This window comes from Peromyscus maniculatus, chromosome 5, assembly GCF_049852395.1.
Source record: "Peromyscus maniculatus bairdii isolate BWxNUB_F1_BW_parent chromosome 5, HU_Pman_BW_mat_3.1, whole genome shotgun sequence".
NCBI lineage: Eukaryota > Metazoa > Chordata > Mammalia > Rodentia > Cricetidae > Peromyscus > Peromyscus maniculatus.
The window spans coordinates 117,687,654-117,710,798 of NC_134856.1; the positions used below are offsets into that span (position 1 = coordinate 117,687,654).

At 42.5% G+C, this 23,145-nt stretch overlaps 1 protein-coding gene across 1 annotated transcript in view; it reads right to left on the minus strand.

Annotated features, from left to right (window-relative positions):
* Positions 1-23,145, minus strand: part of F13a1 (coagulation factor XIII A chain) — a 163,024-nt gene that overhangs the window by 40,092 nt on the left and 99,787 nt on the right. The window contains exons 9-10 of the mRNA XM_006972773.4: positions 8,120-8,223; positions 6,427-6,515 (exon numbers count right to left, since the gene is read on the minus strand). Of these exons, the coding sequence (XP_006972835.2) occupies positions 6,427-6,515; positions 8,120-8,223 (193 nt within the window). The remainder of the gene's footprint in view (positions 1-6,426; positions 6,516-8,119; positions 8,224-23,145) is intronic.

Consider the following 23,145-nt stretch of genomic DNA (forward strand, 5'->3'; position numbering starts at 1 on the left):
GACAGGTTGACATGCACAAGATGCATAGGAGCCTATGAGCTGAAGAACAAGGGGAGGAAGGCAGAAGATAGACAGGTGAAAAGACCCTCAAGTTCCAGAGAGATGCTGGATTAGCCATGGGAAGCCTGGGCTCCGACACTGGTTGTGGCCCTGCAGGAAGCCATGTTAACCTCCGTGAATTTCAGTTCTGGTTTCTATAACATGAAAACCCATCCTTCCTGCCCTGTTAGTTTCATAGGAATCTTTTAGTCCAGAATGAGATAAGATCTGTGTGAACATGACTTGGAAAGTTTCTAATTGACTAGAACTGGCATGGCCATTATGGGAGAGTGGTGGGAACATGATGGTGTTCTCCCAACTTTAAAATTTGAGATTAAAGAGAACAACTTTTCACACTTCCTTGCAAAATGTTCTGAATTTACATGAATCTGGCCTCTGCTAAGGAGGATGTAGTCAGCACTGGGTAAATGCCCACAGTGTTTCAAGATACCTTGTAGTTGATAAAGTAGGCCTCGAATATCAATCTTACAAAGTCTGTATTATTCTATTTGCTACATAAGACATATGGAGACTCATCAGGGCAAATGAAGTTTTGTGGGCATGTATAGCTACAGTCTCTGAGCCAACCCATAGCCCATTCTCCTAATCTTTACCTTGGCTGCTCCACAGCCTATTCCACTAGATCTTCACTTTTTGCTGGTCAACAGCATGTCTCTTTGACCTTCACTTTGGGCTAGTATTCCATGGCCCATCCTTGACCTTCACCCTAAACTGCCCTTGACCTCATCCCCTTCAACTTTGCCCTGGGCTGGCCCTATCCCCTTGAACATCATTGTATACTTCCTCTCCCACCTAGGCACTACCATGCTTGGGGGGTTGATGAAATGCAAGACTGAGATGTGACATCCACAAGTAGAGCAAGAAAGGACCGACGACTACCTAAGAAATGTTTGTCCTTTGGGGACGTTTAAATGAGCTTCCTGAGAATGCTAGCATCCCTTTTTGTAGAGACAACACAAGCATGGCAGCTGCTCCCCTCCTTTCAAGCTCCCAGAACACTGATGACAAACATCCCCCTTATCAAAATCCTTGTCGTGGCTCACAGCTTCCCAGGAGGATGAGGTCAAATGTGAAGTGACTAAGTCCTGGTCTCTCCTTCTCCATGGCTGAAACCTCAGGCCAGCCGATCAACACTGTCCCTTGTGGGAAGAGGACAGGAGTAGCATGTGGCTGAGATGGCGTTTCTATAATGTGTACCAGGGGTGGGAGGTGGAGGCACAGTGACTGCAGCATGCTTTCAGTCCAGCTGTTGGTGCGCCAGTTCTGTATCCATGTTTAAAGATGATCTAGGTCCTCAAAAAGATGCAGGTGATAGGCCGTAGCTGCAGCCAACTGCTGAGGCTGGAGCAGTAGTTACAAACAGGTACACTGCAGTGAATGATGGCTTCAGGCTGTGCTATTTTCTCTGAACATGGGATGGATAGTATCTTTGATAGAGGGGTTGGTTGGTAGATCAGTACTGCTTGTGAAAGGTCTCTTTGCACACATATTTTGATGTTTGTTTTTTAACAGTTATTTACTTTTTTGTTCATGTGTGAGAGTGGCAGGTGTGGAGGTCAGAGGACACCTACAGGAGTCAGTTCTTGCCTTCCACCATGTGGTTCCTGGGATTGAACTCAGGTTGTCAGACTTGGCAGCAAGCATCTTTACTCACCAAGCCATCTTGGCAGCTTCTGGTGTTCGTTTTTGCACAAGTTATCCTTGTATAACTCAGTTTGGCCTAGAACTCACTATAGAGGCCGGACTGGCTTCTGATTTGGCCTTAGCCTCCTGGGGGCTGGGATTACAGGTAGGTATCTACACCTGGTGTGTGAAGCCTCTGTTTGTGGCCGGTCTTGGTTCTTGTTTGTTCTGAATGGAATCCGTCTTAGTGAATACCTTAGTCCCTCCTCTGTACTCCAAGAGACTGTGGCCACATAGAGCCAGGCTCCTGCTGTGACAGCTGATTGATGCTACCTTTACAGCATGGCACTTTTGCCTCTGGTCAGACAGGGTGCTTCCTGTGCATGTTGTGTTGTCTGTCAGGTCCTGAGGGCTCAGGGAGGTGGGCTAGACCCTTGGTAGGCTAGAGGGTCTTTGCAAACTTGTTGCTGGTGCCCACAGCGTGGTGCCCTCCATGTTCTTTGCTGCTGGGGATGGAGATGCCTTCTAGAGCTCAGGACCCAAGGACAAGATCTCTTTGTTTGGTCTATTTATTGGTGGAAACAAGCTTGCTGTAGGCCCCAAAGAGAAATAATGAGGCCCTGGATTCCTGCTCAACCAGGGGCCTCCTGGCACAGCTGTTAAACACTCACCCTGTACTTGCCATTTGTAGCTTGTGAGTATGGGAGGCTGGACCTGCTCTGTGGGTGCTCTCGGCAGGTCACACATGTTCTTGTCCCCCACAAGGACTCACAGCACAAGCTGGGACCTCATCTCCAAGATGCTGTTCCTACCAGCATTCTCTGTTTGCTGTATGTGTGTGTGTATTCATTCATTCATTGCCGCAGATATTGCTTCTACTGTTGAGAACACAGGAGACCCTATCTTCACGGAGCTTCTATATCAGATGGTGTGTGTGTGTGTCCATGAATGTGTGTTGTATGGTTTGTGTATGTGTTGTGTATGTATATTTGAGACTCAGTGGTGTGCATGTATATGTATAGTATGTGTGTAAACCACACTTGTCCATGAATGCATGTGTGTGTGTGTGTGCATGTATGTATGTAGCATGTGGTATGTGAAGGGTGTGTGTGTATGTGACTCACAAGTGTATGTACATGTATGTGCATTACTGTATGTATGTCCATTTGGGGTGAGGCAAGGTCCACTGGAGGAAGTGGAGGTAGACGAGAATGATCTTTCCCAAGAAGCAATTCTTTACTGAGAACCACTGAGGTAGGTGAACATTGGAACTCAGATGGCTTCAGGCTGAACGCCGGTCTACTCTCCATTTACCTCTTCAGAAGCCCTGAGCCATGCTGTTCTGGGGAGAGAGGTGGCGCCTGAGTCTTTGGACCTGAGGGAACTCAATGATGTGAAGCAAGCATGTGGAGCGAGGGGCAGAGAATCCCAGGTGTGGATGCTCAATGTCCTCCCTTCTGTACCTTTCTATGTAAAGTAGGGGAGAAGAAAAGGGAGGACATTTTCCATGTCTCTTTCCTCTTTTAGGCTCCGTTTTCACTCAGAGGCCAAGGAAAGTCCTAGAAAAGCTGGCAATCAATGAGCTGGATGGCCTGGAAGCTGGTAAGGAATGGCCAGGATGTCAGTGTGCTGAGGCAACAATAGGCCACCAGCTGACATCCCTCGGGCAGGAAGAGGAAGTGTGACACACAGGTGGAGGAAGGGATGGAGCGTCAGCTTCGACCTGAGTCACAGAGACTCATACTAAAGTCATCTGCTACCCCGATGGGGTCCTGGCGAGCACCCCCGAGAGAAGAAACCTCATATGCTTTTAGGCAGCTCATATATCTCTGCCAGATAGCTTGGACCTGGAATTCAGCCCAAGCTAAAGCAATAGCCTGCGCCCTCCGACAAAGAAGCCTCGGCTGCAGCTAGAGAGGGCAATTATCTGCAAATCCTGATGACATTCCCAACACCCTGATCTATATTTAATAACAGCAAAAAGCGCTTGCATTAACAGCTATTAGGCCCTTCACTACTGCGAGGAGGCCGGCCTCTCTCCTTCTTTGTAGCAATAAAGCACAATAAAAATATAAAAATAAAGCTTCATGGGTTTCAGAGTGATCTCCCATTAAGAGATTCTCAGAGTGTCATAAACTGTGAGATGACAGCAGGGGAGGTTTGTACGAATTTTCAAATGCCAAAGTGAAATCAAATGGATAAAACTCCTAGCACAGTGAGGCTGGTCTCCCGAGGCGTCTAGAAACCGCACTGGCAGGTACAGTGTATTCTTTCTGTGTGTTTCACATCTGTGATTTCTGCCGTCTGAATGCTGACACTTACTTCCCACGTACTTTTCAATACTCTCCCTCCTTTCCTGGTGACTGCTACTTGTCTAGCTCGGGTTTGTTATGCTTTGAATGAGAGTGTGCCTCACGGGATCATGTGTTTGAACACTAGGTTCCCAGCTGGCGGCATGGTTTGGGGAGGCTGTGGAACTTTCAGGAGCTGGGTCCAGCTGGAGGAAGTGAGCTGCTCAGGGCAGGCCAACCCTGCTTCCAGTACACTTCCTGAGGTAAGGCAGCCAGTTGCTTCACGTTTCTGCTTCTGCTGCCATACCTTCCACATCGTAATGCACTGTCCCCCCTCCAACCACAAACCCCCCAAAATTGCTCTTCCTTGAAGATATTTTTGTCAGGTGTGTTCCTATTTCGCTTAGAGTAACATCAAGCCCTGCCCATCTCCCCCATGGAGAGAGAATCCAATTTCTCAGGTAGGTCCTCTATCTTCAGTGACAGTTCCAGCCAACCCATGTTCTGCAGGCTGTCAGTGCCCTGGCTGATGCCTTTGGCATTGATAGTGCTCCCTAGCCTATAGAATAAGGGATTAAATTTCTCAAGATGTGAAGATCCTCACATAGGCCTTTAGCCTTTACCTTTGTTTGACACCCTGATACATCATTAGCATGCTGGCGACTCTGCAGAGCTGTTAGCTGTCCACACATAGCACTTGGATGATCATGTCATCCCTCTGTCTAAAATTTCTCCCCCCCCAACTTCTTTTCTTTCAAATTTATTTTTTTTAATGTGTGCACCATGTTGTGCATGTAGAGGTCAAAGGACAACTTGTGGGAGTTGGTTCTTGCTCTGTGGGTCCCAGAGACTGAACTCAAGCCGTCAGGCTTGGCAGCAAGTGACTTTACCCACTGAGCCAGCTCACTGGGCCCTTCTGACCTCCCTCTAGACTCCTTTGTCTGAATAGGCATTAACCATTGCTCCTTTCCCTGTGACCCTGCAGCACTCTGCTCTTAGGACTATAGCCATAAGATGCTCTTTGGCTTTGGGTGAGATTATAGTTTGACTAGACTCATTGTAAATTGAAGATGTGATAAGATGAAAATGCATTCCATATACCTCCCCTACAGAACATCTTAGCTGAGTGTCAGGGCACACTGTAGGGTGTCTGCTATTTTCCCTATGGTTATCTGGTGACTGGAAACTGCAGCCTGCTGCCACCCAGTATCATCTGAGAGGATCTTTATGTTAGATCCAAGGAAGAAATCCAAATTCAAAATCCAAAGTGCGGTTTCTGTTGAATTTGTATTTCTTTGCACCATTACAAACTTTAAAGATTGTAAGTGGAGTTATCCTGGGTCAGGGGTCATCTGTATTTACACAGGGAATCCTGGTTGCCAGGTCACTTCCTGCCTTAGAGTATTGAGGTCTTTTCTGTCCTTCAGTTCCTAGCTCCATTTTCTCAATGAATGCATCTCTATGCACAAAAGCAATCTTATTGCTCATACAACAGTTACTTTCATGTGTTCTTTGTATTGTCACATTTAACTACCACCCTGTGGATGGGTTTACTAACATAGTCCCCTCTGAGGCTATACATCTCAAGGACCTGGGCCTCTGAGCTCCCTATAGCCTTCCTTGATGTGAGTTAATATTAAATTTCCAGAGTGGCTGCTGGCCTAAACTCAGGTGCCCACCTGGTTTCAAAATTCAGCATTCCTTTTTACTAGCTAAATTACTGGGGCAAAGATATTAGGCACTCTGCTTTTCTTTGCCTTGATTTTCTTTTCTGTTGAGTGGGGAGACTTGCAATACTCATTTTAAAAGGGCTGCTGTGAGCATCAAACAGCCGGCAGAGTACAGAAAGAGATGGATACAGGATGGGTCCCATTCCAGTGCCGATTGCTGTAAATATATCTCAAGGGAATCCCACATCTCAGCCTTTCAAATACCCTCACTCCCCTAGAGACTTCCAGTCTTCTCTTTTACCTGATGTCGTTTCCATTGATTTAATTAGCTGTTTCCTGTCCTTCTAGCTCCTGCCTGTTGTTCTGGAATCTTAGACCCTTTACTTAACATCTTATCAACCTATTAAGTGGCCCGAATTTCTCTACTTGAGTAGCTCTTTATACCCTTCTTTCTCTTTTTAGCTGCTGCTACTGCTGCTGTGGCTATTGCTTTTGCCAAGTTTTAGTTGAATGATGCCAGTTCATCAAGTATCCAGAACTGAACTCGGTTTTGGTAAATCTCTTGCTTTTAGTAGAAAAACAATCCCAAGACTTCAAGGCAAGAAAGTGTTAAGTAGGAATTGCATTTAGCATTAAGAACCTGAGGATGGAAGGATGTCTGGTTGACAGGAAGCATACACCATGTACCTGGGAAATCGAGAAATAACAACCTGGTATCTAACTCTTTGATGTGTTAAGAGGCTGTGGTGGAAAATGACACTTTCCTCCAGCTTTCCACTTACCTCTGCAAAAACAAATGGGGCATCAAACTGGAAGCAGACGTGGCCGTGCTTAACGGCTTGAACAGAGGCGGGGCCACAGCGGTACATGCCTGTAGTGCACAACCAAGAGGAAGGCGGTGTGAATTTGTTGTTTCCAATTCTGCCCACCTCCAGGACAGCACACAGCACTGCCAGGGCTCTACAGACACCAGCGCTCCTCAGCCTCACCAGTGACTTTGCCTAAATGTTCTCATGGGCTACAGAAGACAGGTGACTAATATGTATGATTAAAAGAGTTCTTCTAGAAATGCTAACTCAATCCCAAATCTAAAGGCCAGGAAAAGAATATTGGGTCAACACTATTCCTAATTCTATTCTGCTGACTACAAACACACACACTAATCTGTTTATCCCTTTTCAAATTATTCTGGGTAGTTTTTGTCAACTCGGCACAGGCACAAGCTAGAGTCATTTGGGGGGAAGAAAAGCTCAATTGAGAAAATTCTCCATCAGGCTGACCTGTAGGCAAGTCTGTGGGGGCATTTTCTTGATCAGTGATTGATGTCAGAGCACTGAGTTCACTGTACATGGTACCATCCCTGGCTAGGCGGTTATGGGTTATATAAGAAAGCAGACTGAGCAAGCCACCTTGAGCACCTACCCTGACTTCCCTTCATGATGGACTGTGTCTGTGAGCTGAAATACATCTTTTCTACCCCAAGTTACTTTTGGTCATGATGTTTATCACGGCAACAGGAACCCAAGTGAGACTGTCCCTGATACATCCTTAGTAGTTGTATTGATCTTACTTTGACTGTTTTTTTGTTTATGCCATTTGTCAGGTTTAGTTGCAAAGTTTGGACACCAACCATGCCTATTGCTCCTTATTTAACATTTGGCACGCTCATGTTCATGTTTCTAAGATCCATTAAATTTCAGCCATCTATTCACCTTTTCTAAGAGATCAGCTGCTGTAGTTCTTTGAGTCTCCTTGTACTATAAAGTCCAGAACAGCAGATAGCATGATGCTTTCTCCATAAAATCCAGCATCCCAGCATGGCATCATTGTGACTATGGACTGAATGCTTTCATATCTATGAAGACTTACAACATTACTGTCTCAGACCAACATCAGAAGAAAGAGGTGGATGCACCTGGGACTTGCAGTTCTTCGGTGTTTATCATCATATTTTAAAAAGTGTGATTCTATAAATATCTGGGGTTGTCACAGCTGCTCCTGATTAGCAGGGTTGGAAAGTTAGAAGACAAATATCTACCCACTCAAGTTTTGAAGGAGACCGCAGAACATAAGACATGAGGCTTTGGAAGAACAACAATTTAATAGGTGATTTATAATTATCTTTCAATGTCTTTATTTTCTCTCTAGTCTTTTACCTCCTCATCATTGTAGATCAGGGAGGACTGAAGTATGTTTTATAGCCTAGTAAAAATGCTTACCCAGATTTTTTTTGCCCTTGTCTTCAAAACTGCTTATCAAAGCAAGACTAGATGAATTATATAAGTTATATTCTTTTCCAAAAGTTGTAAAACAATCAGGGTAAAACTGACTATTGAAATGAAGTGAAACTTGATTGACAGGCAGTTAATCCTGTATGCATGCCCAGCAAGCACATTTCCAGTGTTGGTTCCTAATGAGTGTGCTACCCACACATCAAAATGAGCAGTGAAATGAATAGGGAAGAGGCAGGCTTACCATCACTGTTTTCCTGGGGTGTGCTGTCCACAGCTTGCCAGCCTCCGAATCCAACAGGAAGATCAGGTCTTGTCATCCAAGCCTCATTCCAACAGTGGTAGTTCCTAAGAAGACAATCCAGAAGTTCCACTTCCTGTAACACTCTGATTTCCAAACAATCAAAGAGTGACCTCCATTCTATGCTACGATCACTGGGATAGATCAGGCTAAGTCTAGGGCTTTGGAGGCTGCCTGGGTCTCCTGATTGGAGTTTGTGGTGCATCCTTTGGGGTCCCTGAGATGACTGTCTGTTGCTTGCTTTCCTCTGCTAAAATCGGCTTCAAGGTCATCCAGATAAAATGTTATAGTTTTGATCAAACCATCCTCTGAGACAGAGTTTACGATGTTCAAAGGCAGGGAAGAAATGTCAGATGAAGGGAAAATATTTATCTCTGGCTTTCTTTTGCATGGCTTCAATTTATACAAAGCATATTCTGTAGCAATTTAGCAACACTTATTTGTGTTTATGGTCTTAGACTATCGTCTTAGTAACGATAACATTAACTGCTGATTATAATTCTCTAAATCTGTGGCAATTTGCATTTGCTGTTCAATGAGAAGAAAAGGCCACAGGGGTAAGTGTCTCTTTACCCTTCACCAAAAGCAGGCACCCCATGAGGTAAGGCCTTTTAAAACTCCCTCAGAACCTTGCATATGACCCCTGAAACAAGAACACAGAATGAAATGTCATCATGAATTGTATTATTATGTCCTTGGAAAGACCTGAGATTATATGACAGCAGAGAATCAAACGAGAACACATTAACCTGTGAGCACAATAGAAAATGTTCATATAGTACTAAGGATTTAATGGTGGCTATTGCAGCTTCTGTTTATAGCACTGATGGTTTCAGACCCAGCCATCATCCATCCTCCTGAAATGTCCTTCAGTGTCAGTAGTGTGTACATGCTCCTAGCTCTCTCTCAATTCTAGCCATTTCTGATTGGGTCAATGAAGAGATCCTAACCTAATCACATACCCACAATTCACAGAGTTCCTTTCTGAGGCTTGAAGAGTCAAAGATGATTAGGATATGAATTGTAGAACCTCTCCTAAAGAACCTTACAATCTACAAGGAATAACAACATATATATCACTTGCCACTTATTAAAACATGTTATACATACATATATATATATATGTATATATATATATATATGTATATATATATATATATATATATATATGGCAAGGTTTAATTAAGAGAATATATGGATGTATTTAGAACAAGGCTTAGCTTATATAAGTGCTCAAACAAAGGAACTCAGGTTTTTAAACATAATTAATGAAAGTGACATGTGCTAAGATAGAAATTCACTGGTGGTGCCATAGGATCACTGAGTGACAGACAGCTGATCTCAGAGCCTTGAGAAAAGCCAGAGGGCAGAAACTACTGGCCACAGTATGTCTGGGGTACTAAAAACCCATCAGAGTTGTGGGGCAACTAACAATTACCTCTAACATAATCCCTAAATCCTAAACATCTTTATGTATCTTTACACACCTGACAGTCTGTCTCTAAACCCTGTGAATTCTATCATAACTACCTCCCCACATCCCTACCCCCTATCTGAAGGAGAGGAAGCTGAAGTGAGCCTAGCCTTACATCACACAGGCCATCAATGGTAGAGCTTTGAAGTCAATGCTCCTAAGTACTGAACTGTTGGATGGGAAAACTGTGAGATGTTTTGAATCAAATTAATATCTGTGCTTTATTCTTATGAGCAGCTATTGAAAATAATTTGAGAAGTAGAGTAAAATTTGCAAACTGGTATTTGTGGAAGACGGGCCAGTCTTCAGATTTGGCCGAGTTCCTACCCACGCATAAAGGCTATAGTAATCTACAATGTTTCCACAAAGTATCTACCGCAAAGAGTCATCACCATGGGAGGTAGAAACCCATCTGAAGGGGCAACCCCAGTGCATTGGTGAACTCTCTATATAGTGGAGGATTACTTCACCTCTGGAATGATGGGACTATAAGCCAGTGTCATCACTCATGGGGACTGAATCTGGGGCTTCATGCATGCTAGGTAAGTATTCTACAAACTGAGCTACATCCCAAACCCCAAGGAAGACTCATGTTCTGACAGAGTGAAGAAGCAAAAGAGCAAAGTTTATATCGGCAGTGGTGGGGATCGTGGGTGATTAGCTCAATCTGGACTCCAGGCACTTGCTTGCCTATGGGAAATCCAAGAGTTAACCTCCCAGGGGTACTTTTGTTCATACATGTGACACTCTGGATTTGATGAAGAGATAGCTGGAGTGTTCATGGGTAGGAGAGTGAGGCAAAAATCCCATTGGTTAAGAAGGAACAGAGGGCAGGACTGTATTCCAGAAGAGAGATCTAAGCTGTGAAGGGGAGAAGAAAAAGGACAAGTCAGGGGCTATTATATAACACAACCCAACACCAGGAAGACTGCTTTAAGTATTTAGCATTAGGGGGACCAATATACTCCTACTTCCTACCCATTGGCTCTTCTACTGTTGGGGAGGAAGTGGGAGTAAGGATCTCAAATAACAAGGGTCAAGGGACAGGCCAGGAGCAGTCTGTGGGACAAGTGTGGGAAGCGCTATCAGGTCTGCAGGGCAGTGAGGATGTGATAAGGACCACAGTGTGTGGTCTCTGAGCAGGAGCAGGAGGTAGGATCCCACCAGAGAAGAGCGTATGTCTCAGGAAGGTCACTGTGTGTGTGCGGTACCTTGCTTGTCTAATTCCAGAAGAGAGGCAGAGGGACCAAGGAAAACAGCAGAGTGGGCAGTACCCTGCTTCCTCCATGGCTCTCCCTGTCCCCATGAGATGACTAGGATCCAAATTATCCTTATTTAAATGCAAATCTCCTTGGCAAGGTTAGCCCGGGACAAGAAAAATACTCTCTGCATTTCAGATCTCAGGCAAAGACATTTCTTTGAAGATAATATTTCTTTTCAAATGGCCAGGAGGTGGGGAGAGTTGCCTCTCAGTCTATCACCTAATTGCTTACCCATGAGGTCTGGCTTCCAGTTTCTCTTACTGCTAAGATGCTGTGTATGGGAACAGAAAGTCGCCTCCCAGGGTGAGGGAGACTGGTTGGAAGGAGTACTCCCATGGTTGGGCTTTGGCAGTGAGTGGCAGGGCAGTGGCTTAGCAGCCAGCTGGCCCTGAGCAGTGGGAGAGGAAGCCCCATACATTGTCATAGGGACTCTGTTCATAGGGTGGTCAGTTTTCTGTACTCTGGGTATATGGGGAAGCCTGAGAGAGTTCTCTATCCAGCATACATCCTGATCTGCTCTACCCTAAATCCCCCGTGAAAGAGGCTATGTTTACAGGTATTTAAATTTTTTGTTTTAAATATTTAAATGGATGATAGAGGTGCTTAGTGGAAAGGGAAAAAACTTGTCTCTGTTTTCAAATACTTTGCCTTTTTTTTTTTGATGCAATTCCCACACAATTCTGAGGATCAAAATTTCCACATGATATCTTTTCCCTTTAGCCTGACAAACTTCCACTAACATCTCTTTTTAAAAAATTTTAAATCATCAAATAATGATAATAAATACTACACACTGAATATACATTTGTGGGATTCAATGTGATTTCAAATATATTTTAAACTTTTAAAAATGTATTTTATTTTTATGTGTGTATGTTTTGTCTGCATGTATGCCTGATGCCTGTGGAGGCCACAGGTGGGCTTCATATTCCCTATAGCTAGAGTTACAGACACTATTTTTAGTAAACATGTAGTTGTTGGGAATCCAACCCAGGTCTATTGGAAGAGCAACCAGTGTTCTTAACTCCTGACGAGTGTCTCCAGCCCTGTAAAAATTTACATGTATATGTATGTGTATGTACATATGTATGAATGGGTCTGTACATGTGAGTGCTATGCCTGAAACACTCAGAATGGGGTGTTGGACGCCCTAGAGGTGGATTACAGGTAGTTGTGAGCTACCAGGCATGGGTGCTGGAACTGAACTCAGGTCCTCTGCACCACAGCACCTTCTCTTGACTGCTGAGTCATCTTACCGGATCCAAGTGTGATTTTTTTTTATTGTACATTCCTGTTGTAAACACTAACATTTGAAACACATTCTCAGAGCAATTGCATGGCATACACTGCATTATTACTAACTAGAGTCTCTGTGCTACACTTAGGATCTGAAGCACTTGTTCATCCCGAATGTATTTACTCCAATTGTTAACTCCCCAGTCTAGGACACACATACAGGTTCCCAACATGCTGTTTCTTATCTTCAGCCTTCTCTGTCCAGATATCTCCCTAAGTCTTCTGTTCTCATCTTGATTTTGTCAGGGATTTTAGAAGGTGTGAATTCCCTCTTTTTTAATTAGCACATGAAGCAATGGGCTGTTCTATGGCATTATCTGGTTGATCCTCCCCCACGCCCCTTGATGCTCAAGCCCCACCCACTCTCTCTGTTTTCCTCCTCCCCTAAGACCTCCACTCTGCTTCTATGTGGTATGCATGCTATTACCCCTTCCTCCATACCCATACCCCTTCCACAGCCTCCTTTCTCATGTCATGACCTATACCCACCACATGTACATGAACTAAAATGTAGGATTATTTCTTAAACTCTAGGATCTTAACATGAGAGAAAATATAGCATTTATCTTTTGGAGTTGGAGTTACTTTGCTTAATATAATAATTTCTAGTTTTATCCATTTTTTCTTATAAATGTCATGATTGCATTTTTCTTAATGGCTGAATAAAATTCCATTTTGTATATGTCTACACTGTTTTTATCCATTCATATATTGATGGGCATCAAGTCTGGCTCCATTTCCTGTGAATATTATTGTGAATAATGCAGTTATGTACATGAATCTATTTTGTTCTTTCATACATTCTCCACACTGGAACCAGGTCTACCACAAGGAAGTGCTGGGTACAGAGGACCTTCTTATTCATGAGGCATGTGTTCTAAGGGATGCCTAGAACTGCAGATAAGACCAAATCTGACAGATACTGTAGTTTTTCCTATGTAGCCATACCTAGGATGAAATATTTCAATAAGACAAATATAAAAATGCACTGCCAACAAAATTTGCATGAATGTGGTCATTTATATCCTGGCTAGGATGGGGCAAGGTGGTATGGGATTTCATCATGTTATTCAGATTGACAAGGAATTTAAAAATTATGAATTGTAGGGACTGGAGAGATGGGTCAGCCATTAAGAAGACTTGTTGCCCTTGCAGAAGACACATTCAATGGCTCACAACCACCTATAATTTGAGCTCCAGGGAATCCAATGTAGTCTTAGGGACTCTGAAGGTACTGTACTTATGTGCCCAAATCCATATGCAGATATACATATAGACACATACTTTACAAAGTAAAAAGAAGAAATATTTTTAATTCTAAATTGCTTATTTCTGGAGTTTTCCATTTAATTTTTAGATTGTGGTTGATTGGGGGTAACTAAATTCACAGAAAGCAAAACCTTGGGTGGAAAGTCACTTTGTTGGTTGGCAGAATTGTGAGGCTATCTGCAAGGTGTATATGCACAATAGTTTCTCATTTTATTTCCTCATTGCTTGCAGTGCTGGGGGTCAAAGCTGGGGTCATGAACGTGTTAGGCAATCACTCTGCTGCTGAGTTACACCCCTGCCCTATAGTGTAGTTTTATTTAGCTACAAAGAAAGAAAATCATGTTCTTTGCAGGGAATGTATGGAACTGGAGATTATCATATTGAGTGAAATAAGCCAGACTCAGAGAGATAAACATTGCCTAGTTTTTTCCTTACTGGGAATGTAGAAGGGAAAGAACAAAAATAAAAGGGGACCATAGTATGAGAAAAGAGAGAGGGAAAGAGGAGAACACGCAGCAGTAGCAGGGATATGACCGAGATACTTTATATGCCCACATAGGAATGCCACACTACATTGTTTCATACAGTGAACCTATGGTAGCAACAACAATAATAGTAATAACAGTAAAAGATTCATGGTTTCATGCTTTCATAAATCTTTCATTTGAAACCTGAGTTCTTGCTACAGCTTCAGAGTCTATAACACTGAAAGAGTTATAAACCCCCAAGTTGTATGTATAGTTTCCACATTGCCTCTTTCTAAAGAAGGAATAATCAGTAATTAAAATAACTTTCATTAGAGTTGTTTAATGGAGATGAAACTTCTCAGGGAAGCCAAAATGATGGAGGTGACAAGCTCTGCTGGAGGTCACTTCCTATACTACAGAAATAGTGACAGGCAGTGACTTTTGGACTCCTTTCAAGGATTCTGTTAACTCAGCAGGATTAGGAGTCAGGATCCAGAGAGGCCTTTCCAAAGGCAAGGGCTTTGTTGTAGCTACTTCCTGGATTGAGCAGGATGCTCATAAGTGTGCTGCTATGAGGAGCAAGCCAGTGAGCAGCATCCCTCCATGGCCTCTGCATCAGCTCCTGCCTCCAGGTTTTTGCCATTTGAGTTCCTGCCTGGCTTTCCCTCAACAGACTGTGATACATAAGCCAAATCAATCCTTTCCTCCCCAAGTTGCTTTGGTCATGGTGTTTCATCACAGTCATATGAACCCTAAATAAGACAAGTCAGAAAGTTAATGAAATCTACAAGGCTTGAAAAATTAGTGAAATTTAAAGAGATTTGTAAGGTCCCTTGGAAGGATCAGGAAAGCAACAGTCAGTGGCTGAGGAGAGGAGACCCTGTTTGGTAGAGCTGCCTGCAGCTGGACAAAGAGCTCAGTGTCCCAGCTTTCCTGCATCATTACCCATGTTGAGACGGGCTTTTTGGTGATGTGCCTGCTTTCCAGCTATCTATCCTTCTTTAAGTAACCCCTCATTCATGTTCTTATAAGTGACCACATCAGCATTAATTTAGTTTATCATTTGATCCAGTAAACCCTTTTGCTTAGAATTTATACACAAAAAAACAATTGCATAAATGCAAAAATCAGGACCTAGGAATATTCATCCTAGCATGATTTACAAGAAGGGAAAGCTGAGAACTATAACCTAAGCTGTCCAATAGGTGACCACATATTCTTCAACCTGAAGTAGGCACGATTAACGTCTGCGGTATGTTCATGTTTAGAAGCAATGCTTCAGAGCACCACAGATGATATGTGCCCATCATCATTGTTTGGATGAGCTTGAAGAGGACTTTGAGCATCAGACTGGACAATAGCCCCAGCAGACAGTCTGAGTGCTCATTTGAGAATCTAAGCAAATGCTTCAGATGATCTTTGCCAAATTTCCAACCCACAAAAATTGCCTGACGGTAAAATACATGTTGATTTAAGCTAATAAGTTTTTGAAACTTCACTATGCAGCAGTAAAAATACATGCAATGTACATAGACATGTAAGAATGTTTTAAAAATATTACAAGTGTTCTGGGTAGTTAGAAAGGGGGTTATCCTTGCTTTTACACTTTGCAACATATGAAAAAACATTTAATAATAAGCATGTATTACCTTTCCTTCCAGAAATTAATATGAATATTTTAATTTTTCATTGTGTGTGTGTGTTTGTGTGTGTGTGTGTGTGTGTGTGTGTGTGTGTGTGTGTGTGTGTGTGTGTGAGAGAGAGAGAGAGAGCACTAGAGATCTGAGGGCAAATTATAGAAGTCAGTTCTCTCCCTACACCATTCAGGTTCTGGGGAACAAATTCAGGTGGCCAGGCTTGGTGGCAACTGCCTTTACCTATTAAGCCATCTCAACATCTCAAGATGGCTACTTAAAAAAAAAAATCTGAAGTTAAAGCATAGTTCAGGATCTGCCTTGAGCTTATCACCAGGATGATCCTATCCAGAGGTGAGGAGCCCATGGACTGGAGGACAGTTGGGCAGAGGATGTATCTGAGACCAAAATGGACTTCCTGGACATATGTATTTTGGGTCCAAATAAAACAAAGTAGTTACTTTAAACAAACAAGCTTTTACCTTGACTAACTGTTTATGAAGAGGTTGAATTCTCCCACTTTCTCAACTGAATTTTTCTCTGAGAAGGGCAAGCAAGCAGGTGTCTTTTCCAGCAAAGGGCCATTTGTCTAGAAGGCCCTCACATTCAGGGTTCAAGTCAAACACAGAGGGTCTAAGTCAGCCTCACAGTGTCTCAAGGACAAACCCAGCAGCCCTCTTCTGAGTTATGTCCACGCTTGTGCAGATGGGTCCAATTAGAAATATACTAATGTAACTACTGCTTGATTAACCAATTATGTGGTTGACCCCGAAACTCCCCTTAGCTGTGCTTAAAAAGAGCCTAAAGGCTCCTCTTGGAGTCGTCACCATTTTGCACAGCTGAATGCCCCCACAGGCATGTGGTATAATAAATGTTCTTTGTTCTTGCATACTATTTGAGTCTGGGGTCTGCCTTCAGCATTTCCTTGGACCCTACATTTAAACACTCTGTAGCCTTGTCTAACCATTTAAATACCCCATAGCCTTGGCTAATTGTGGAATATTCCTTTATACTGTGTGAATATATGTTGCTGTGATTGGTTTAATAAGGAAACTGACTGGCCAATAGCTGGACAGGGTAAGTTTAGGTGAGAGAACCAGACTAAGGATACTGGGAAGAAGGAGGGTGGAGTCAGAGGAGTCTCCAGCCAGATATGGAGAGGAAATAGGAGGTACGAAATGAAAGAGAGGTAATGCCACATGGCAGAATGTAGATTAATATAAATGGGTTAATTTAAAATGTAAGAGTTAGCTAGTAACAAGTCTGAGCTATTGGCTGAGCATTTATAATTAATATTAAGCCTCTTTGTGGTTATTGGGAAGCAGGCTGACAGGACAGAAAAGTCCATCTACAGCTAACCATTTAAACACCCCATAGCCTTGGCTAATGGCCTAACTTCCCTCCTAACATCATTGGCTGTTTAAATACTTCATCAGGGTCAGCACATTTACAATCTGTCCAGAAAAGTTTCACAGAAAGAGTTCTTAAAACAGAAGAAAGGAGCTTATAATTTTGTTTGTGTGGCTTTTTAAGGCTGTAGGAGAGCACAAATTAGATGCAGAGAAAGCCCTGAGAGAAAGACTTCAGAGCATTTTCAACTGTAAGCCAGATGTTTGGAATTCTTTCATTTGTAAAAATGGTAGCAGCTAGAAGGCAGGCCGGCACTGGGATACCTTGCAGATTATTTGTGCTTGGGTGGCAGATGGAGCTAGCCCAGGACCCCTGGGTCTGCTGATTTCCCAATACAGACATGATGTAGGTGACAAAAATGACAGCATACCTGGAATGTGGCAGATGGAATGCAATGGGAATGGGGTGGAGGACGTGGAAATTGGGAGCAACAAGTGGGAACAATTTGGCGGACTCAGAATTATCAAACAAGACACTTCAAAGTGGAAATGAAAGTTGAGATTGAGGAATACCCTGGCCGTTAGGAAATATGATGATGAGAGATGGCAGAATGAAATTGTTCAGAAAAGGGATGGGGGAATAGTTGATGAAGCTGAGAGCTGAGAACACTGGATTCCTTCAGAATGCAACTGTTCTCTGCTAGGGCTGCTGAAGTGCTGAAACCAGGAAGGAGTACTTGGATACTCCCTGAGGCAGAAGCCAGTCAGCTTGCCCTTCTTTTTTAAGCACAGTTGCCTTAGTACTTTCCTGTTAGGAGCCCCCTGAACAAGCCCTGATAGTCTGCATGATAACACTGAGAGGGAGATTAGTGGAGGATACCATGAAAGATGTCAGTTATCCACCAAGAAAAACGAGAAATAACGAAGGAGCCTATTCCAATTTATACTGTGGAGGCAAGGGATCTGCTACACTCACTCACAAGTTAATTTCAATATACTCTCTTGAGTCACAGGAGACACAGGTAGGGGGAAGGTAAATATGGGAGTGGACTTGGGGATGCGCTGTGATGCCCAACACAAAGCCGGTGTATTTATCAAAATCATTAATAACTTCTCTGACACAGACATGAGTTACCCACCAATTACTGCCACCAAATAGGAAGGACACTGGCTCTAAATGACAGGGTGGCTCTTGTAGGACACACTGACTAAACATCAGCTCAGAACTCAGCTCTTTACAGAAAAAGCAGTACTTAATCTGAGTCTATTTAGCAAGTCATCTGGGAAAATGCCCTTCATTAGTTCACTCAATCTTTGAGTTACATTGCAGATGTAACTCAGGTAACTTGAACATTTATTAGAACAATTTTACAGCTATTTTAATAAAAGAAACTTAGAAAATTAGGGGATGGTCACACAGGTATCTTTTTCCTCCTTTCATCATTTCTGTTTTTGTTTTTTTCAATAAAAAAAAACCAACCCAAATGAAAACAAAGCTCAGAAGAATCAAGAAAGAAAGTGGCACACATTCATATTAACTTGTATTTGTCACAGCGAGCAGACCCCGGCCCCGCCCCCGCTAGATTCATATTGAAAATGAGACCCTGTTCACTTCATCATGTTTTCTGGCATAGCAAGTTAGAAATTGCCTTCCTGGTTGAAAATGAAGAAAAGATTGGATTTTTGAAGATATGTATTTGTATAACTGTAATGTATAAAAACTTTCTATAATAAATTCAGCCAAGTTTTCCCATAATTATTAGAGAGGATTAAAAACATTCCAGCAGCAGTCTCAGTAGGTTCCAAAGTTCCTATTTTGCATTATAGAGATGTTTATGAATAAATATTCTGAAGTTGATAGCTCTTATTTTTTAATTTTTAAGGGTTTATTTTTTCTTTTTAATTCTTAAAAATTAAAATATAATCACATCATTTTTCTCTTCCCTTTCCTCTCTTGAATCCATCCTCCATCACTTCCCCCATTTTTCCCTCTCAAAATCAGTCTCCTTTTCTTTAATTGTAATATATATATATAACATATAGTATATATACATGCAGTATATATATATATGACTATAATCAACTCAATTAATTAAATATTACTTATATGTATATGATTTTAGATCTGATCACTTGGTGTTGGATAAGCACTTCTCCTGTTCCCAGCATTCCTTGGCTACCCGTGGCTTCTGTGGACAGATGGGGCCATCAGGTTCCCCTCTTCCGTGTTACATGTCTATTGGTGTTATCTTTTTTCAGGTCATCTTTAGGCAGCCATATTGTTGAGGCATCACGGGTGAAGCTCCCCCGCCATGTTTAGGAGACACAATCTTACAGCAGATTTTCTGGTCTTCTGATGATTACAGTCTTTCTGAACCCTCTTCTGCCACGTTCCCCGAGACTTAGGTGCAGCAGTAATGCTGTAAATGAAACAGCTGGGCTTGGGCACCCAGGATCACTTGTTCTCTGCATTTTGACCAGATATGGTTCTCTGTAATGGTCTCTTGTCTACGGCAAAGAGAAGTTTCTTTCATGAAGGTGAACAGTACTGTTCTTATCTGGCTAGGCTCCGTACAAGATATCTATAGCTTTTATTTTTAAATAGGTTTTTTTTTGTTTGTTTGTTTTGTTTTGTTTTTTTTGTTTTTTGTTTTTTGGTTTTTCGAGACAGGGTTTCTCTGTGTAGCTTTGCGCCTTTCCTGGAGCTCACTTGGTAGCCCAGGCTGGCCTTGAACTCACAGAGATCCGCCTGGCTCTGCCTCCCGAGTGCTGGGATTAAAGGCGTGCGCCACCGACGCCTGGCTTATTTTTAAATAGGTTTTAAAGCTATCTTATTAACTATCTAATGAAATTAGCCTTGATGATACATATTTTATTAGCTTCTATTTTTTTTTTTATTTTTGGTAACTATGAGTGGTGTAGATGATGAGTTTCTCTTAGACAGAATTCAGGATAAACCAGAACCTGGAATTTCCTTAAGAAAAGTATCTTAGCCTATGTTTTTTGTATAGATGATACTCCACTTCTTTCTCATTCTGGCTAATTTCCCAAGAAGTACGTGTAATCCTCTTTTTCCACTCTCAGACAGTATGATTAGAACATGGACTACAAGTATTCACTGGAGATATCCCAGCAGGGTGGAAGAAAGAGGAAGAGAGTCTAATGTGATATTCTAGAAACTTTAAAGAACAATGCCCTCCCCATCTCAGACAAGATCTCCCTTTCTAACATCCATTTATTATATTAAAATGGAATCTGTAGACAGCTTTCTGAAGATACAGTTTCTCAAATCTCAATGTAATACTTAATGGTATACAGGAGGAAAGAAGACACAAAAGCATGTGAGCGTATACAGCCATGTGTTGTATAACAACATTTTGATTAATTGCATGTATGATGGGAATCACATATTACTAAAGCTGAACTAATTACTGTTTCACGGTGATGTTCTGTATTACAACAGTGCCTTTCTCACCTTGCCAGTCAGTATAAGGCAAGCTCCCATGTTGCCCATCCTACAAAAGCATTGCACATGCTACTGTGCACACTGTATGTGACCTATTATGTTACGGACTGATGTATTTGCTGTACCATATCTTAAACATTACTTTATAGTATACTTCTGTTGATTGACAAAGTTTAAATATATAGGAACTGGAAAAAATTATATTGTGTGAGGTAACCCAGACCCAGAGAGATAAACACAGAGCACTGTTTCTCACAGGTGGACCTAGCTTTTAATATTTAGATTTTTTTTTATGGTTCACTTGGAGTACTTGAAGAAGCCAGAAACTAGAAGGGACTGTTGTGGGAGAGAGGAAATATCTTAAGGGAAGAGGGATAGCAGAACATGGGTGGTGTGAAGGCGTAAAGAAGGATAATGGGGGAAAGACTTAAATGAGGGTGGCAGAGAAGGCACAGGAGGCTGGGGGAGGGATAAAGAACAATAAGGGACTTTGAAAAGACACGTGGAAGCCTATTATTTTATGTCAGGTTCCCTCTCTGTCTCTGCCTCTGTCTCTCTGTCTCTGTCACACACACACACACACACACACACACACACACACACACACACACACACACACTCATACACACACAATGGAGTTACCCTAAATAGGATGCTGTTCCTCCCATAAACCATGGGTTCTCACACAAAAATCCTACCACCAGATTCAGAATACCTCCCTTCTAGTTGTTAACCAGAGGGACCTCAGAGAACCCCCAGACAATACAAGCTAGTGCTGTTGCTCTTGCTTGCCCAGCAGAATCGGACTCTCTGATTCTGTTGGTGAAGATACTACTCAATGTGGTCATAAGACATGATGAAATCAAGCTGGTACTAACTTGAAATCTTCTTCCTTGCTGACTAGCTTTCATAGTACCAGAAGGTGCTCTTCAGGCTTTTGGGGTAGAAGAAAATTAACCATCTCATACAGTGGTGAACCCTGCAAACTCTAATAGAACTAGCTTGCAAAGATCTGCTCACTGGTTCAACAGCGAAATGATTGTTATTGGGATAATTATCTTACTTTCAGATTTAAGGCCTGTTCCACAGGGCGGAATTCATGCTTGGTATTGTACACCTGACAGAGAACCTGTGGCTACCACCATATACCCTGAAGGAGCACCTACTAGTGTTGTTTTGTTTAATGGGCACAGTATCAGATTGCCTTCTAAATACTAACCTTTGTACCCAATTAGTACCCTCTTAGCCCTCACCAGAGAAGCTTCTTTTCACAGAAGATGTCAAGTGATACAGACACTCACAAGTGTACCAAGCACAGAGACTGATCAACCCTAAACAGGACACTTACATCATACTACCTACCTCCATAGGGTCAAGGAATAACTTGAAAAAGAGGGGGCATAGGAAAGATTTTAAGAGCTAGATGTTGGGAAAGATTGCTGCAAAGGGTGTCTTCTCAACAAGATACTGTAGGTGTCCTGGTGAAGTCATAGCAGCCATGATTGCCTGCACAAAGACTTAACACCAATGCTCAAGCCAGTCAACACCCTAACACGAATGGGGAAGGGACTCCTGAGGCCCTGCCCCTAGCTTAGAAGGTATTAGGAGTCAATGGCTGCTGAGGGAGGGGGGATCAGTTTCATCTAGGGATGCAGCCCCTGTGAGACTGCCCATGCTCCAGCGGATGGTGCCCCATGCTCCTGAGTACACAGACAGCACTAAATGCACTCAGTGAGTTTTTATGAAGAAAAAAGGAAGAGAAGTGGAGAAGTGGGTGTAGGAAGGGTTGTCAAGGAGACAGGAGATTCTCCCTGACAATCTCAAGAGTAAATACAAAGAGTTAAAGTTCACTGTTAAATCATACACTGTGTTATACCACCACCAGCAGCAGGATACATTGCGTCCACCATGCCTCCTGATTGCTTTACAAGGTCACTTTAACTGACTGGCCTACAGTGTCTAGGCTTGTGTAAGTGTGCTCCATGATATGTGAGTAACACAATACCTAATAATGTATTTCCCAGAAGATATCCTCCTCATTAAGTGACTCATTACTGTGCATTACATATTTCAAGATATATATGTTAGAAGACTAAATTAGATGCTAAAAATATCCTCATAAAATATAACTCCTTTGAGGGTCTGGTGGATTCCTCTATTTGGAGCCACTTAAGTAGTGTTAAGAATAGACGTTGGGGGCTGGAGAGATAGCTCAGTGTTCAAGAGCACTAGCTGCTCTGCCAGAAGACCTGGGTTTCGTTTCCAACACCTATATGGCAGTCCATAACTATCTGTAACTCTGGTCCCAGGGGATACGATGGCCTCCTCTGGTTTCTGTGAACACTAGGCAAGATAGGGTACAAAGACATACATAGGAAAAATACCCACGCACATTAATAAAATACAAGAATAGACTTTGGGAAGCATTTCCACAATGGCAGAATGGAAACAATAACATCAGGGGGACTTAAAAAAAAAAAACAGACCATCTTTCCTGGAACTCTAGTAATGAACATGAGACCTGCAACAAGCTAAACAACAGCTATTCAAGAAAACCATGTCCCTCTTGGTGAGCGCTCTGATCTTTGCTCAGTTTTCTTTGTTTTTACCTCCCTCTCCCAATCTCCATGGCAGTGGTGAAAACAGCCTCAGTAGCTGTGAAAGTTCATGGCCTGGAAGCCCAGTGATGAGAAGAAAACAGGGTTGGACTCCCTCAAAGCTCCTTCTCCTCCCATTGTTATTTCACTTTTCT